The 19,030-nt window shown below is 42.9% G+C and overlaps 1 protein-coding gene across 9 annotated transcripts in view; it reads left to right on the top strand.

Annotated features, from left to right (window-relative positions):
* ADGRG2 (adhesion G protein-coupled receptor G2) overlaps nucleotides 1–19,030 on the top strand; it is a 99,374-nt gene that overhangs the window by 57,094 nt on the left and 23,250 nt on the right. For all 9 annotated transcript variants that reach the window (XM_030574280.1, XM_030574309.1, XM_030574261.1 and 6 more), the window contains 11 exons: nucleotides 1,062–1,135; nucleotides 2,498–2,537; nucleotides 2,676–2,710; nucleotides 4,373–4,467; nucleotides 5,112–5,178; nucleotides 5,656–6,185; nucleotides 11,760–11,946; nucleotides 12,290–12,446; nucleotides 16,610–16,753; nucleotides 17,015–17,137; nucleotides 18,867–18,912. In XM_030574280.1, the coding sequence (XP_030430140.1) occupies nucleotides 1,062–1,135; nucleotides 2,498–2,537; nucleotides 2,676–2,710; nucleotides 4,373–4,467; nucleotides 5,112–5,178; nucleotides 5,656–6,185; nucleotides 11,760–11,946; nucleotides 12,290–12,446; nucleotides 16,610–16,753; nucleotides 17,015–17,137; nucleotides 18,867–18,912 (1,498 nt within the window). The remainder of the gene's footprint in view (nucleotides 1–1,061; nucleotides 1,136–2,497; nucleotides 2,538–2,675; nucleotides 2,711–4,372; nucleotides 4,468–5,111; nucleotides 5,179–5,655; nucleotides 6,186–11,759; nucleotides 11,947–12,289; nucleotides 12,447–16,609; nucleotides 16,754–17,014; nucleotides 17,138–18,866; nucleotides 18,913–19,030) is intronic.

Below are 19,030 nucleotides of genomic sequence, written 5' to 3'. Positions count from 1 at the left end.
CTGGCTGAAAGGAGAAATTCTGGGGTATGTCACCTCCTGGTGAGAGGGGCAGTGGGTATCATAGGCCAGGCTGTGGCCCTGCCCATGCTCTCCACAAAGCCAGCAGAGACTCGGCTCCAGCCGCGGCCTGGAGCTCCGGCTCAGCCAGCAGCTAGAGGTTGGGGCAACCAGAGGCAGCTCAGGCTGGCTGGCAGGGCTCGGGCCCACCAGTGTGACCCAGGGTGGCCAGTGGGGTTTGGACCAGCCAGGACAGCGCATGGCAGCTCAGGTATCAGGCCAGCCAGCGGGGATTGGGTGAGCTCGGGGCCAGGCCCACCAGTGGGGGTCAGGCCAGTTGGAGTGGCTTGGACCGGCATAGCTGCGGCTGGCCCAGGGGTTGGGTCAGGCTGGCCGGGGTGGCTCTGGCAGCCTGGAGATCAGGCTCGCCAGTGTGGCCCAGGGTGGCCAGTGGGGGTTGGGCCAGCCAGGGTGGCCTGGGGCAGCTCAGGTATTGGGCCTGCTGGCAGGGGTTGGGCCAGGTGGGGATATGGGATGCTTCGGGCTTCAGCTGCAGGGAGAAGAGGGAATCAGGCAGGTGGGGCCTCAGGCGGAAGGGATGAGGCTAGTGGGCTAGCCTCCCCAAAGGGTGGGTTCGCCTTCTGTCCAAACCTGGTCACCTCCCTTAACTCCAAGACCATAAGAACATTGTTTTCAGTATAGTTATATAATTCCGTAAATATTCTCCATACATAGATTTTACAATGATTATGAATACCAGTGGGTTACTGGTTTTCGGTAGACACCTCACATGCCAGTCTTTGGTGAATTATCATGCATATATCTGGCCCAGAGGATCCCTGAAAAATCCTTTATATCCTCTGTGCTCTCTGCCAATTGGCATCCAGTGGTTCCTGGGTCACAGTTGTTAAGATTTCTGTTAAAACATGTTTTACAGTGTGCTCATGATGAGTGCTTTTAACCTTTGCAATTTCAGACTGTTGGGCTGAGTAAGATGTTCATTTTTTAAAAGTTATATAAGAATTATATTTTTAAATTATTATTTGACTCTGTGTTTCTAACAGATTGATGATGTAACCAGTAGCAATAAAGTTACAAAATTAATTCCATTTACAACACCTACTCTACAAGAATCAAAGTAAGTAACTTATAATTATCATCATAAATTGACTCTTCCAATTCTGCTGAATACTGGTTGTATTTAAGATTAAGTGAGAACTGTTATGTCATCAGCAGGTTCTTCACTTCTCATTATTCCTGTATTTGTTCTAGAATGAATAATATTTAAGGAATGTATAAGGAATTTCAGTATTTTCTCACAGTATGGGTAAAATTTACATTGCTTAGATTATTCTTAGTTTTAGTTTTATTTATTGGTGTTTTGATATTTTACAAATAGTATTATTTGCTATCTTTATTTAGATTTTTATCCTGCAACTTCATTGGGGCTCCACACAGATGCAGGACTCTATCTTTGCAGGATCAGGGCCTTAGTAAGAAAATAACAACATGTGCTGAAGTTGTGTGAAATTCACCATGTGTACTGGCAGGCTGATTAAAGGAGAAATAGCTGATCACTTATCTGTTGTCAGTTGTGAAATCAAATATGGGTGTTCATCAGGAAAACATGATTGACCCAGTTTTGGTCTCATTCTGCTTAGAAAATGAAATATTATTGTGCTTATGATTCCCTACATGCATTTGTCACATTCACCTTGTTCTGTTTTGGACTCTGATGCCACTTCTTCTTTTATAATATCCCAAAGATATGTAGTTTGCTTTCTTTGCAAACATCCAAAACTCTTGGTTAGGCAAAACAAAGCTGATAAGATCATTTTCCTAGCTCATTACTCTTTGACACTCTCTGCTGTCTCTTCCTGTTTCACTGCATCAAATTCAAAGTTGGAGTGGCATAGGTTTGAGCAAAGTTGAAGTGGCAAACTATAGATTGAAATTCAGAAAAATTCCCTTGCAAGTTGGTGCTTATTCTATAGTTGCAGGAGCCTATATGTCTCTTCTGTTCCCATGCTCTGCTTCAATTACAAGTTCTCATTGTGTTCCACATACTTGCTTGTTAGCAGAACACTAGTCAGAAATTGTCTATTGCTCAATATTAAATTACTTTAAAATAAGTGAATCGATAATAAAATATTTTTATATGGGTGTGATGACAGAGGATTAAACTTAAATTCCTCTGACAATGTCAAGTAGCAAACAGGAATTACAGGGCTTCATCCAAAATGCCAACCAATTATTTTGTTAACAAATACTGTTTACTATAATATTAGACATTTGCACCTTTAAAGTAATTATACAATTTTAAAATATGATTTTGAGTTAGCATGTTAGGAAATCATTGCCAAGTAAATTTCAAAGAACATTTCAAGAAATATTATATATCTTAACATTCCTTTAGTTCCTACCATTTTAACTTCTGTGAATATCTTCTTTATAAACATAAGTAGAATCCACCATTTATAGTTAACCTTTGCTTTTAAAGAATTTCAGAATTCAACAAAACATTGCAAGAAGAAAGTGAGGTAAGCACTTTTATTTGTGTGCTTATTTATTATTATAGCTATTTGGAAAAATGCACTTCCTATTTATTTCTGACATTCTCAGTAGCTGATGATCAAATATGTTTTCTATTGAAAGAATATTTTACTTTTTTCTTACAGTCTTCTTTCATGGAGTGTGCTGCAGAAAACCAAAGGTCTGCCATGTTAAAGTTTTAAATAATAATTTTACCCCTAAGGTACCTGTGCTGTATTGTGTACAAAAAATAGATATGTAGTAGAACTGAAACAAACTAGCTAGGAAATCAAATGTGGGACTGATCTTGCCTCAAATGAAGTAAATAGAAACCGGATTGAGGCCCCATGTATACAGACTCAGAGACAGACAGAGAAACCCTGGATCAAATCCATTATCATTAGCCATAGTCCCATTGAAGTCACCTTGGATTTGCTCCAAAGTGTCAGAGAAGGGAGGAAGATTGGCTAGAGTACATCTTTAGGGACCATTGCCAATTAGTGCAGGTTAGGATAGCTGCCAGGATAGGCTAATCTGCAACATGGTGGGTAATAGGGCAGAGGATCAAGGAACTGTAACTAGCTCCTTGAAAGCTTTGTTCCCCCGCCGCCCGCAGCTTTGCTCATGCAACATAAAATGCCCACCCTTTCTCAGTGGAGAAGAGGATTTGGCCAGGTCAGGAAGGAGGAAGACTAAAGGGATGGCACTGGGGACAGAACAGGACATTTCTCTTTCCCCCCGCCAACCTCGATGCCCAATTTGCCAGTTTGTAGGGGGATAGCTGATCATTTTTGGTCAGCCACACATATCCCCAGCCCTGGATTATAATGCTTCTTCTCTGGGCATGGGCACCATCTTTGCTGGCACTTAATGACTTTCCAGCCGCCCTCTCTGTGAGTTATTTGTCTTCAGGTAGGGTTGCCAACTTTGGTTGGACATATTCCTGGAGATTTTAATCAGATGACAATCTTTAATTAAAGATTAATCTTTAATTTCTGGAGACTCCAGAACTATCCTGGAGGGTTGGCAACCATATCCTGAAGGCATAATTTTGTCTTATGGTGTATTGTGGGCCTAGCCAGAATGCCCCTCTGTGGGATCTGGAAGGATTTTTCCCTCCAGGCAGAACTGGCTGATGTCCTGAGGGTATTTTGACTTTTTCACATCTCCTGGGAGGCCTGGACTGGGAGGAAGACATTTGAATTGTTTCCACTGTTGCTCAGTGTGAGGTAGGGTAGTTGCTGACTGGGATGCTCCTGGGGTAATCTGATTTTGCTGGGGATTAGAAGGGAAATCTCTTAAATCTAGTGCAGATCAGAGAATTCCTAGTCTCTACCTTCATTTGCATGAGGGGAGCAACTGGTTGGATCCCACAAATGACAGCGAGGTCAGGTAGAGGCTGGCTGATTTCTTGTTTGGGGTTATGATGTAAAGCCATGACCTCTTGCACTGGCCCCTTATTTTGAGTGGTAAGATTTGGGGTACTGATCTCATCAGTATTACTTTGGTTGAACAGAAGTTTCAGCCTATCACTTAAACTCAGTCACTGTGTTGTGCCTTCATTCACCTACTTGTCTGGCTTAACTGAGTGCAGTGGAGGATTTGGCCTTAAGTCTTAGTGGGTGTCCGTGGAACTAGGAGAGAGTAAACCAACACAAAGTAATACTCTTGTTCTCTCTATTTTTAAATTGAAAAGGGTAGGTTGTTAGCATAATAATAGTCCTCAGATTTGAAAATAGGTTGGGAAAATGGTACTTGAATTCAGATACTGGCAGTATTTCTGTATACAGCATATAAAGTTAAATCTGTTTCTTGTTTACAATTCATTTTCTTCTCATTGCAGTATATCAGTCTGCAAGTTTATAGTAAAACTGGCCAAGACTGTTAATATAAGCAGTTTATTAGCACGTTTAAAAAGAGCAGAAGTAGTCCAAATTGGTAAGTTGCCTTTAATATTTAATATATTTTTATTACAGTGTCCCTCTTCAGTCTAAGGATAATAATTTTAAAGATGACCTGTAAATGTTTTAACAGAAAAGAAGCAAATGTATTTTTAAAATAAAAGAGTTAATTAAAGTTAGTTGCAGGAAGAGTATATGTAAAGTGTTTCTCTGCCATGTTTCCTATTTTGGATATTCAGACATGGAACGTATTTAGTGTTTGCATTTATTGGGGAGACTTTGTGTTAGAAAAACTGCTGATTATGTTTGTACAACAAATTAAGGAAGGACAGACTGCCACACTACTTGATTAGGTAAAGGTATTTTTATGGTAGTGGGTGATGCTATCTTTTTTAAAATCACAAGTCATGAAGTTGTGCATTCTACACTCCATTTGTTTGTAACACTCCAAAAGAGCCATCTCCACTGTCTGTGACAGCTTGTGCCACTCCACAAAAATGTGATGGTGTACTAATATTTATATTAATTTATTACATGATTATGAATGTGAAAAAAGCTTGACACAAATTATCTCAAAATGCTTTATGGAATTTAAATGGTCAAAATATGATTTTTAACAATTGTATATAATGGCTACTGGACAAATCAGAATAATGCTTTTTCATGTCTTTGTCACCATAGAACTGTGCTTCTGTTCAGCTCTGCAATCTTGGCCCTCAACCGCTGAAGAGTTACAAATATTGCAATGGTAAGTATAAATAGCAAAGACTTGCTTTCCTATTTAAGGAATATTCTGATTTTTAGTCTGTGATGCATTAGCAAACACCCCAGCCACAAAATAACAATTGGGAAGGAAATCTCCATAAGTAAAACCCAGTGGAATTTTCCTCTCCTTTTAGCTCTCGTACGTGGGTTTTCCCACATGCTATAAGGTTCAAAGTCTGGCTATCATCCACAAAGTAGGCACCCAACATAGTGTTGCTATTACAATACCTAAATTACTAGTGAGAATTTAACAAAATAGAATTCAGAATTTGCATCCTCAAAGTGTGACAAATTAACAATATTTGTTGCAGGAGTACCACAGGCATCTGATCTGATGCACTGTTGTAATGATGTCATTTAAAGGTTTCCTTTACTGAAGCCTTATTAAATGGTGTTCTTTAATATATAAACAATGCTAAGCTTGCCACAACTTTCATACCATTCTTTTATTTTTCTATAGTTATGGACAAGACACAGTAGTATGTGCTGCCCCTAGCAAAAGTGGCCCTCCAGCTTCTCCTGCTGCTTCTTCCAGTAAAATTTCTATTGACAAACCTCCTCCTGATATTCATGCCCCCAAACAAACCACTGTTTTTTTTCCTCATCTTTCAACCAAACCTAGTACTACAAATCATCTTTTGACCAAACTTATTGCTATGCATTCCACCACACCTACCGCAATTCCCCCTGCTACTCCTTCTCCTATAAACATCACTACAATTCCCTCTGCTACATCTTCTCCTACAACTACCATTACAATTCCCTCTACTGTGCCTTTCACCAAATACTTCACTACATCTCTCACCAAATCTACCACAATTTCTCTTCCTATGTCTCCAACCAAACCTGCTACTGTAGTTCCTTCTACCATTCCTTCAACCAAACCTATAAATGTGTCTCCTGCTCCTTCCACTGAACCTACCATCCTCTCTCCTCCTGGTATTCAGTCGACCACCGATAGCCAAGCTACTGGGACCAACGGTAAAACAGGTAAATATGATAAACTGATAGATTGGCATGTTTTGTCTGAGGGAGTTTTTTCCCTTCACAGAACCTGTTTAATAAAGTTTCAAAACTGATTTAAGTAACATAGTTCTGAAAGAGCCTTGTGCTGTTAAGAGTCTTAAACAAACCTAATAGAGTAGAGTTCTCTCTTTGGAACAGGTTCTGCCACCCTTACTCATGTTGTCTACTGCCTTACTCTACAAGTAGACCCATTGATAACAATAGGAGTTAAGGCTCTATGTGACCTGTTTCTAGCACCACACATTGGACAGGCAAAATGCAGTAAACAAATAAGAGAGTGACAGAACTGGGCAGAAGAGTCTTGAAATAAGTTTGAATTTAAAATAAGTCTTTATGATTTTAGAGGCTTTTATGTTCAATGAAAAAACATAGCAAAATAACAAATGGGATGGGAGGGGGGAAAAGAGAATATAGTTGCAGGATTGAAAATAAATGTATTCTTCAGATCAATTGCCCACTGCTTTCATATATTTCTCTTCTTTTTTTCCCTGAAAAGAAAGAGATTCAGAGTCATGGGAAAGAATTCTCAGTTGCTGTCATAAAAAAGAGCTTTGTGGAAACAAAGCAAAATTATCCATCAATACTAGATCTTCCTTAAAAAGTTGTAACTGGGTGGGATTATCCTCTGAGATTTTAGATATTTATATTTGTGTGTGTGTATGTGTGTATGTTGTCTCTGAAATGCTTACTGTCTGGATTTTATCCTACTCCCACTGAAGTCAAAAGATAAAACTTCCAGAAAATAGTTAATTAGAATGTCATTAAAGGCCAGACATATCATCAAATGTGCCTGGTCTACTGAGGACCACTGCGCCAGCCAGAGTGACCATGGCTGATGGTATCATACCAGACATTGTAGAGGGAAGTTCCCAAATCTGACTCAGTCCTGGGAATCCATGAATCTTTGGGATGGCCCCTCAGGCAACATCAGGTAGGATCCAGGCATACACCTCTTGTATGTTGATGGAGAGTTTGAGAGCCTGGTGTGCTGGGATATTTTTGTCCATCCTAGCGACATGGCAGAGGAGCATGCAATGCTGATTTTGAATGCAGTGAATGACTGGAGGAAGGGCAGATGTCTGCAAGATTATAGCATTTTGCACAAGTCAAACCATTTTACGCTCAGGATTTGGTGATGACAGTGCATGTGGACTGCCTCTAGGTGCTCCAAGTCTGCCTGTAAGAGAATCCAAGTTTCTGACCTATAGAGCAGTATGACAGTACACAAGTTTGATAGATCCTGAACTTTGTCTCACCCCAGAGATGTTTTTGCATCCATAGGCAAGGCTTGGACTTCATGTAGGAGGTGGTGAGACCTATTTGTCAGAGGACATCTGGATTACTGTGACAGTTTGACCTTGGCTTGTGGCCCAGGTAGATTAACTCATTGGCGCTATCCATGGCACTTGACCCCACCTTTATTGAGGATTCTGGTGGCCCAGCTTCAAGGTTCTGGACATTGGTCTTCTGTCATGAGACATTCAACTCTGTGGTGTGGACAGCATCTTGGAAACTTTGAAGGGCACGGTGGAAATTCTCTGGCTTCCCCACAAATAGAGCAGCATATTGGTCAATGAACGTGGCTTGACCAACCTTGATTCCGATGTTTGGAGTGGGAAATCCTAGTATTCAGTCAATAGCTCAGCAGAAGGCTGCCAGGGAGAGAACACATCTCTGCTGCACAACTGATGTTGTGCAGAAAGCCATGAACCAGTGCACACTTTCACACTAGTAGCAGCGTGAAGATCGTGCACTTGGAACTCCAGCTCCTTTTAGTGTGAACCTGTCAATGAGATAAAAAGCTGACCTGTGCTGAAAGTGCTGACCTGACAACCAGATCAAAAGCCATATATTGATGTCAATATATGCCATGTGAAGAGGGTGGTTAAATTCTTGGTGCATCTCAGCTGGAGGTAAAGGACAGTCCCATAGTGAAACCTGATTGCTGTGGAAGTCTATTAAGAAGTGGCTGCATCCTACCAAGCAGAATGTGAGCAAAGATCTTTCCAGAGACTGATAGCAGTAAGATCGGCCTGTAGTTGCCACACTCAGTGCAAGATCCTTTACCTTTGCACAGGGACACTATGATATAGTCTTTCCATTCTGCTGGTTCTCTCTCTGATGCCCACTTTTAAAAACAATTGGTGCAGACCAATGCACCTCTTGTCATGACCAGGACATGGGCGATCTGGCCTAGTGGGTAGGATCAGGAGACTGGTCTAGTGGTCAGCACAGGAGAAGGGCCTGATAGCGGAGCAGGAGTTGGGATCCAGGAGTCATAGGTTAGAGCCTGAGTCAGAAACCAGGAGTCAAGCAGAATTAGGAATCAGAGGTAGAGTCAGAGACTGTAGCTGGAGTCAGGGATCATGGTCAAGCAAAGGGGCAGAGCTGAAGAACAGAGGCAGGGTCAGAAGCAGGGGGGGTCTGTTATAGCAGCATCCCAGGTACTGAAGGGTTGCACAGACATCTTTCTGGAATTTCCTTTATGCTTAAATAGTGAGTCTGGACCAATCAGAGGCAATGGAGAGGTGTAGCCAATCAAGTTTTCTGTGGAAAGCACTTCTTTTTTGCCTAGTCTCCTGGGGTTTGTAGTACATTGATCATGGTTCTGCTATGATTGCTGGATGGGTGGTGTTGTAGCAGAGGCCACCCAAAGCTCTGCAGACCAAGATGCTATCTTCTGGATCCTTATGCCTCTGCTCAGCTGTGCCTGATGTAAAGACCATTGAATTCAATGGAAAGATCCTCTTTACATTGATACAAGAAAAACAGAAGAGTAAAAAATAAATGTCAGCATTACACTTTTTATGGAATCAATATTTTTTGAATTTGGCATTTTAAAATAGGGATGCATCTGTCACATCCTGGCCCAGTACTATACTGTACAGATGCCAGTCTGTTGTGAGTGGACCTAAATGCTGGATCTCAAGTGCTGGGCAGGGACTACTCACTGTTTCTTGCTCTGAGACTCTAAGGCACATATATAGGCTCTATCCTCTTAACTGAGCCCTTCTTGGGATGTGGGACTCCAAAGTACAGGTGCTCCAGACCCTGTTCCAGACCTAGTTCCCAAGTTGCTTATACATACTCCCGCAGAATTCCATCTAAACTGTGGGAACTGTGGCTTCTTAGTTTAACCTCTTCAGGGACAACATGTCAGGAAAGCAGAGAACACAGACTTAGACAAGGAATTTCTTAATTACAGTCACTTTACTCTTAACAAGCACAAGAGAGTTACATATCTTTTCAAAATAGCATCCTCCCCTTGAGTAGTCTCACTGCTCCAGTGAGTTTGAGGTTTTTCAGCCCTTCAGACTAGGCAGAGTGCCTCCTGCCATCTTTCTCTCCAGCCAGTCCTCCTTACATGTAGGGCAGGCAAGATTATACCATAATTATATATATTTTACCTGTTAATGCATATTTGCTAAAAATAGCTCTCAATTTAACGATATAAAATTAGAATTAGCAGACTGAAAATTAGAGACTAATTTAAACAAAATAGGGTCCATTAACACCGGTGCTGAATTTTCATCTTCTTTATATATTTGAATAGTATAATTCCACAATGATTTAATTAGTGATGAATGTCCACCTTCTGGGCTAGGCTTGCTGTGTGAAAACAAGCTGGGTGAGGTAATATCTTTAATTGGACCAATTTCTGTTGGAAAAAGATACAAGCTTTTGAGCTTACACAGAGCTGCCCTTCTGACCTGAAGAAGAACTCTGTGTAAGCTCGGAAGCTTGTCTCTTTGTCCAAGAGAAGTTGGTCCAATAAACAATATTTTCTCATCCGCCTTGTCTCTCTAATATCTTTGGCAGGTCTTCAGTGACTCAGCCAGCTGAGTCACACATGGTGGAATAGAAAAAAACCCTTTCAGGGTATACAGTCTTTAAATTGTCCTGGCCCTGGTATGGGGCATACCCCTTGGGCTTCCTCCCCAAAGACATTGTCTTCCTGGAGCCCTCCCTGATCTCAGTACTTGCTTAGTCCTCACAGCCAGCCAGGAGCTTCTTCCTATTTCCCCCATTCCCTGCCACACGGAGCTGTCCATGGTTCTGCTGCTCTTCCAGCCAGCTAGGAAAACGGTCAGCTCTCTTCCCACTCCAGGCAGCCACTGACTGTTCTGTTTCTGCTGCTGCTTTTTATATGGCCCTCCTGGGCTCTGACTGGCCACTCCAGCAGCCCCAAGCTGGCTGCTTCCCCTGCAGCCATTGTAGGCTGCTTAGAAGACTTCTCTTCTGCTCTTTTCTGGGGCTGGGTGAGGCAGGGCTATGCAGCATCCAGCAGGGGCCTCCAGATGTAGTCCGCCCTTTCACAGTAACCCACCAGTAGGTATGTGTTATGAGTCTGCCTCTGTGCCAGTCTGCAGAGAATAGGAATCTGTTATAGCCTTAGCTCTGGAACCTAGTCTCTTTAATTCAATCCTTAATAACTCATGCTTTTAATTCTGTAGGTCTATGGGTTCAATCCCTGGTATATCAGCCTAGATCGGTGATCTCCAACCTTTTTACACCCAAGATCACTTTCTGAATTTAAGGGCAACCCACCTAACCTGCTCCTTCCCTGAGGCCCTGCCCCTTTCCCAAAACCCCACCCCACTCACTCCATCCTCCCTTTTCTCTGTCACTCACTCTCCCCCACCCTCACTCACTTTCACTGGGCTGGGGTAGGGGATTGGGGTTCAGGAGGGGCTGCAGGTTCTGGGCTGGGGCTGAGGGATTCACAGTGTGGGAGGGGGCTCCGAGCTGAGCCTGGGGCAGGGGGTTGGGGTGTAGGAGGGGGTATGGAGTGCTGGTTCTGGGAGGGGTTTCAGGGCTGGGGCAGGGGCTTGGGATGCAGGATGGGGTATGGAGTGCTAGCTCCAGGAGGGGGCTCAGGGCTGGGGGTTGGGGCATGGGCTCCAACCAGGGGGCACTTACCTTGGGTGGCTCCCAATCGGCAGTGCAGCGGGGCTAAGGCAGGCTCCCTGCCTGCTCCAGCCCCACTCCAGCACATCGGCACATCCTTCCCATCACGAGCCAGGCCACCATCCCACCCTGCCAGTCAGTAATGCATCACATGGCCATGATGCTCCCGGAAGGGACCAATGCACTCTTGCGGCCCCTGGAGAGGACACATGGCTCTGCGCACTGCCCTTCTCTGCAGGCATTGCCCCCACAGCTCTCCATTCCTGGCCAATGGGAGCTGCAGGGGTGGTGCTTCTGGGCAGGAGCAGCGTGAAGAGACCCCTGCCCCCCTCTGCCCCGTGGGGCTGCTGGGACATGCTGGCCACTTCTGGGAGTGGCTTGGGGCCACAGCAGGCAAGGAGCCTGCCTTAGCAGCAGGCAGCCCCACTATGCTGCCATGGCTAGAGATCATGATCGACTCGGAGAGTCTCCAGGATCGACCAGTTGATTGCAATCGACAGGTTGGTGACCACTGGCCTAAATGGTAGCCATCATATAATGGCTCATTTTTCTCCTCAGGTTTATTCCCTTTGACATACACAATATTCTGATGGTTTTCAATTAATGTACACTATTTTTCTTCTGTCATAGGAAACATTTTGGATAATTCATCAAATATCACATATACCACGATTAATCCCTCTGAAGTTGACAGCATAATATCCAAAATGGAAAGTGCTCTGTCAGCCCAGAAAATAGAGCCAAAAGTTGCAAGAGAGATGGTCGACACAATTAGCAATCTCCTAAATGTTCCATTACTATCCCCAGTGTCTAAAAGGTATGCATTTTTGTAAACAGATGAACTGAATGTTGTGTTTGTCATCTTGGTAAAGTGATACACTATAAGTAGCTCCTCAAATGATGGGCAAACTATTGGCCTGCACTTTTTTTCCTCACCCAAACTGAAATTTTATATCAGAGACATGATTCTGATTCCACTGGGTTTACACTGATGTAACGCCATGGCCTTCAGTGGAGTTCCTTCTTATTTGCATTGGCATAAGAGAGATCAGAGAAAAGCTCTGATTGTTTTCAGAATATGCTTGGTTTGCTGTTTCACAACCTGCTTGAAAATGAAGCGATAGACGCATTGTAATACTAAGCATATTTTGTCTTAACAGAATAATAAAAATAGTGGATGCCATTGGCTTAAAACTGAACTTTTCAACAGAATCCATTAATTTTACCTCCCCGGCCTTGGCTCTAGCAGTCACCAAAGTCCACAGCAGCAACTTCAGCAAAATGTCATTCGCTGTCCAAGATTCATCAGATCTTCAGGTAAAGCACCTATGATTTTAATCCTTAAAAATTTAAATGCAGACTCTTTGTGGATAAAGTGCACTTGTTATATTGAAAAATAGGGAGAGAGATTTAATCAAGAGAATCTGAAATCCAGATCTGCCGTAGGATATTTGTTAGGTGTATCTTCTGTAATCCGAGGGTCTTTATTAACTATTTTGCTTTTGAAGTCTTCAGAAGATTTTTTTTTATTCTTCCACTAAGACTTATAGGAGAAAAATTCTGTATCGATAAGAAGGGTGTAAGCTACTGTCCTAGCAGAAGCTGATATTTCACTAACAAGCTGTGAGTAAGGGAACAGCCAGAACACCAGAAGGATTTGGCAAAACATCTCCCTACTCCAGCAGCCTAAAATCATGAATAGTTTTCTCACCCACCCTCAGAGAATTGAAGAATTTCAAGAAGTTTTGCCAGATGGCCTCACCTGTCAGAAGTGGTATTAGAATTACATTGGCGGACTGGAAAAGTTGCTTAATTGATGGATTTCATATATATTTGCCACTCGCAGCCAGTTGGCCTTGCCAAGAAACAAGTGCTTGGAAAGGTTTAACACCACTTTCTCGCTTAAAAGTCTTTCCACCCCCTGATTTTGGGATAATTCTAAAGGGCACACTACAAACCTTTAAGGCTTTTTCTGTGAGAGATCAAAAGTTCTCAACAAATATTAGAGCACTGTTTGTCTTTCCAGGCAAGTTGGTAACACAGTCTGATTTGCACAATAAGGGTACTTGTATCCTTCTAGAATATTATCAATAATGTGAAATAATCGCAAGATCTAAGTTCTGTTTTGTTTTCCTAAGAATGTGTGAAGTATAAGTATGTGGTGAGACTAGGAAGGAGGTAGTAGTGGAAGCTTGACATTTGCTACTCTTGGAGGAATTCTGTACCACTGTGCACGCCCAGAATTCATGTGTTCCCCCAGATTGTTTTGCTTCCCCACAGACAATGATGGGGAAGCAAAGGGAAGCTGCCAGAGTGGTCATGAGCTCCTCCTCCTCAGAAGTGCAGGTGCATCATTTCGGGTGCCTGGAGCAGTGGGTGGAGAGGTAAATCACCAGAAAGGGGGGCAGAGCTGGGATGCCCCAGTGAGTAGTTTCTACCCTGTGCTGGGCTCAGCTGCTAGTCCAGGCTGGGCTGGGGAGGATGGGACTTCCTCCTTCTCTGCAAGGAGTGGCCAAGGCTACGTCAGACTCACCCCCAGCTGCAGGAAGCTCTGTACCCCTTCTTGCTGCCTGGCCCGATGCTCCTCAGCCACGGAGGAAGGGGACACTGTACAGGGAGCTGCTCCCCCATCCGCCCAACCCCTGTGCATCCAGAGCCCCTCTGCACCCAGACCACCTCTGCTGAGTCCCCCATACTCGAATTCCCAGCCTGATGGGACCCATCCCCCTGCACCTGGACCACTCTGACAAGCCCTCCACACCCAGATCCCCAACCCACCAAGCCCCAAGCAGCTGCACCCAGACCCCCACCCCACCAAGCCCTACTTCCCCAGCACCTGGACTCCCTCACCAAGCTCCATCCCCCCCACTCCCTGCTGAGCCTGAACAACTTTCACTTGGATCTCCCCTGCACAGTCCCATTCCCCCTGCATCTGGAACCCCTTAATGAGCCCCTGTGCATCTAGATCCACTCTGCACCCAGACCACCCACCAAGCCATCTGCACCCAGATTGCCCCACACAGAATCCTCTCACCCCACATTAAGCCCCTCCACACTTAGATTGTGCCAGGCTGAGCCTGCCTGCCCACACCTGGGTCAGGGGCCAAGACTGGGCATGTGAGATTTTGTCCCTTTCGCTTGCTATCTTGACACCTGGCACAGGGGGGCAGGGCCCCAGGATGTTTCTAGGGCAGGCCCAGCCCTTGCACTGTGTCAGGGTCAGGTGCAGCTTCACTACCCAGTCCGTGTCCATGGAGTGAGGGAGCACTGCAGGGTGATCTCCCACCTCTATGCAGCCAGTGGCCTGTGCTCCCCACTGCCATTCTGGAGCCTCCATATCTCTTTATGGACAATAAAATATGCAGAATTTTAGAATATTGTGTGAATAATTCTTCATTTTTTGGCACAGAATTTCCTCAGGAGTAATTTGCTAAGTAAATCTCATGATGTACTATAAGGACTGGTAATGAAATATGCAGAGCTTTTTAACAAATTTGTATCTAGTCTGGATTAGAGTGATGGAAATGCCTTCATAAACTTAACTGGGGTCTCGGTGCTAACAGCCTGAGAGGTGAGAGACTGGGTTCTGGAGTTTGAATTACCTTGCACACTTAGAAGTTACCCCTCCCTGACATCCAGGGCAGGACTGATGAACATTGTTAGGGCACAGCTGGGAAGCTTGTGCTGCTGTTTCTTGGCTGTGACTGTTCTTTTGATTATACATATGACTTCTGTCTTGAGTTCTGAGAGTCTCTAACACCTTTCATGAGCTCTTAACTATTACTCTTTTTTTAAGTTGTACAACTACAGTATCTTAGCGATACTAGTTACCTCAGAAGGCTGACGAGACTAAAACATACTTAATCTTAATGGTATACCCCAAAAGTTTAGCTAAAAGTTAACATCCTGTTCGTATGATGTTATATCTTTAAGGTCTTGAGAAAACTGAACTACAGTTTATCTGGTTTATCTGCTAGAATGAATGACGTCACCAGTACTATAAACAAGGGAATAAAAATAAGCAGTTTAAAAAGGAATAATTATTTCAAACCTTTGCTTTGTATAGTCATAATTAAAGATGAGCCCACACCAAGATCCTAGCTCTGAAGACACCCAAATTTTGAAGGAGTTCAAATTATGATCCTAGATTTAAACCCAAATTTTACAAAATGTCCTTAGTTTTATAATAGGCCAAATCATAATTATGATCTGCAGACCTTTAACTACAGGGCTTGATCTCATCTCCTAGTTATGGTGTCAGATGTCTGGCAACAAATGATATTAAAGTTGGGATAATTGTCTCAAATTTTGTTTAAGATTCAGTATTAAACTACAGTTACAAACAGTGGGTATGTAGAGCTCTTTTGGATTCATACAGAAAGGGTTTAGGGATTTCTTTTAAAAAATAAAAATAATTTTGCAGTAAACCTTTAATAACATTGTCATCACTGTCACCTCCTTCCTGATGTCTGGAATTTAAGTAGTTAAATACTTCTGTAAATTTCTGTGCTACAAAATACCAATTTTGGATAAGCTTAAATATATGCAGAACTATATATCTGTTTCCCAACTCTCTCCTCCTTACCATCTCAGTGTTTCTTATAAAAGGAAACATTGTTTCCCCCTCTTCTCTCAACCCTGGAATGACTCCGTTAAGAGCTAGATTGTTGCTAGCCCCAGAAAGCTGTGCAATGCCCCACCTCCTGCATAGCTCCTATATTAGATCTACCCAGAGTATGGCTTTGGGTCCTTTGCAAAACACTGTTACCCACAATGCGGATGCTCTGTCCTCATGAGCAAATGGATGGAGTCATAGCTCGGTGCAAGAGCTGATGTATGCTACACTCTTTTCAGAGCTGTGGTAAATTATTTCTCCTCTGGAGCTAAAGAAGAGCAGGGGATGCAGCTAATAGGAGGCAAGGTGTGCAACATGAATTTTCACATGGGGCTGGAGAGTGAGCCTGCTCCACATGCACCTGGCAGCAGCAGCAGCTCCTGGGCTGCAGGGCTTGGCCCAGCTCCTTGCTCTGGGCACTGCAACATGACCTATTGGGTGGGTAGTGCTGCAACCCCATGTACCAGGTTACAATGTCATTCACTCAAATTTGGCTTGGCCACCCTTCCATCACAACAGGTGGGTGGCTGGGCCAAACCTAAATGGTCCTGCAACCACATGCACTAGGGCTCAATGCCAAGAGTGGGGAACTGGACCAAGCCCAGTGGGACAGGAAGCACCACTGCTGGGAGTGCATGGGCAGACTTGCTCAATGGTCCATCAGTCCCCACCCCAAGTTGCAAAACCTGGCTCTGCCACTGAGGGGAAATAGTTTGATTCTGAGTCATGGTTCCTTCCCAATGGTGCTCCGGGGGTGGCACAGCTATGTAATAGGTTGCTCCTATATTCAGGATTGAGCCTGAGGCACAATCTAATCTTCTGTTAGCAACAAAAAATATTGTACTTTTTTATGTTTAATTTTCAGATTTCTCTAGGCACCCAAGCACCTATAAATAGTGTTGGAGCAATTGCACTCCCTTCCTCATTGCTGACAAACTTGTCTTCTGAAGATATGCCTCTGGCTTCTAGAATTATATTCAACTTTTTTGAAAAGACAACTCCATTTCAGGTAACTTTTTGGGACCCTGTACATGAGGGATCCTTCATAATATTCTTTAACTCCATGTTAGAACTGATCAAAAAATGGGGTGGAATGAGGGGCAAATGAGCATAAATTTTCACAAAAAATCATTGTGTTTCTCATCAGAAGATTTTAATATTTCAGACATTTCTGCCCAGCTCTAATCATTGTGATAACTGAAATTGTGTGTATGTGTGCTCTATTGTATTTAATTTTTTTCTACTCTTAGTTACTTTTTTGTTGTTTCAGGATTCTTCACTGGAGAATCTCTCTCTAATCAGCAATGTCATATCATCAAGTGTAGCTAATCTCACACTTATTGACTTGAAGGCAAATGTTACTGTCACTCTACAGAACACCAGGCCTATTCAGGTATGACTTAGGTTTTAGAAGTTTACAGAATTCCATTTTACTGACTCACTTAGAATTGTTTTAGCACTTATGCTATGCTGAATATGCAGGCTGCTTCATTTGCTCTGTGGTTCTTTTGTGGTTTTTTCATCTAAGTTCATTGGCTTCAAAATTTCCAACAGATCTCATGTGAACCAATAATGTTTATTAATTAACATTATTCAAACCATTGAGTTGCAGTTATTAGGGATTTCTCACTATTCTATCAAATTCCTACCCAGCCAGCATTATTTTATGTTGTTCCCCCTCAGATGAACGAGCATCTCATGAGTGGGGTTTAGGCAGTTATGGCTAATAGCGAAACACTGGCAACATGGCTTTCACAGAGACAATGCAGCCAGGAAACAGCATTTAGCATATAGTCTTGGCTTGGCCTGTGTGGTTGTCCTCAGATCCACACAGATTTAGGTGTCTATACATTTGGGGGGCAGATATCCCCTGCTTCTTCATGGATGGATTAAAATCTCCCCATCTCCCAAGAAACATTCTGGGTTGAAACTGGCAGAGATTCCAGTCCCTTGTGTGGGATTTTCCCCAAGCTAGCTCTCTGTAATCAGAACTTGCACTGGTAAAATGCTGAGGCCAATGCAACAATGTAGTATTGTTGTTCATAATAACGTTATATATCACTTACTAGCTGCAGTGTTCTAGGAACCTCAAGAAAAATACAACACCTTTTAAAACTCTAACATTGCAATACTAAAACATGACCAAAAAACCTTTTAAAAAAGAACTAATTCCTTACCAGAGGCAAACTTACAGATGTCACGTATTCTGCCCTTATCCTAAAATGAAAAGTTCCATTCCCTCCAAACTAAGAGTTTGATTCTTCAGACGCTTATGAGTAGCTTGTATTCAGATGAGTAATCCCTTTGAAACCACAAGTAAGATGTGCAGGGTTGTGGTCTGTCACAGGCCAGTACTCTCTCCCCTTGGATTTCTTAATTCAAACTGTCCTCTCACACACTGATAACTAGCTCAACACTATGTGCTTTATTTATAATGTGCTCTGCGATGGTTTGTTCCCCACAGCATGAGGCAGTGGTCCCCCAAACCTTTACCTAGTACCCAGACACAGGGAGAAGAGAGATCTCACCTCTCAAGCTTCTCTGGCCCTTCCTTTCAGCCTTACCCTCCTGTCTCTGCTTGTCTCTTCTTTAATTGTCCTCAACTGAGGAACTAAATCTTAACTGGTTAATTACCTGGGCTTAACCAATTATCTCAGTTTGGCCCTTGTAGGTACCCTTTGCGAAGTGCACAGAGTGATGAGTCAGCCTTAGGTGACTCACACTCTGTCACGTGGTCCAAGAGGTTAAGATAATATTTAGGGTATGAGAAACTTGGAAAGATTAAAATAAAACCTTCAATTCAATCTACACTGTCCATACAGACAACAAAACAGCAGGTAGTTAGAAAAAGCCCCTGTTCCTACCACCAATAATAATCAATCTGCACAAGCTAAGGGCAATAGATCTACTCATATAGCCAAGTTTAGTTTGTTGTGTATATCCACATTTGTGTAGCTATTCTCATCCATCTACAGTCTGGTACACCTTATGCTAACATAGAAGAAATAGCTTTTCCTTATTATGTTGTATTGCTATAGATACTTCTCTGTCCATTTTACACTCGTAACTGCCTTACTCATCAACTTATAATTCAGTAAAATGTGTGTATTTTTTTCAAACAGGATAATTTAACAGTTAGATGTGCATTTTGGGACTTTAATGAAAATGGTAAGTATTTGATATCATCATTTCTAAGTGCCATGCCATCTCAGCTGTGTTAACTTTTGTTAACAGTTTTAAGAGATACTGTAAATATTATCCTTAATGGAATCTTGTTCTCTGTAAC

Source organism: Gopherus evgoodei, chromosome 1 (genome assembly GCF_007399415.2).
Source record: "Gopherus evgoodei ecotype Sinaloan lineage chromosome 1, rGopEvg1_v1.p, whole genome shotgun sequence".
In the NCBI taxonomy this organism is placed as follows: Eukaryota; Metazoa; Chordata; order Testudines; family Testudinidae; genus Gopherus; species Gopherus evgoodei.
This window is presented reverse-complemented; position numbering and strand designations above follow the sequence as displayed.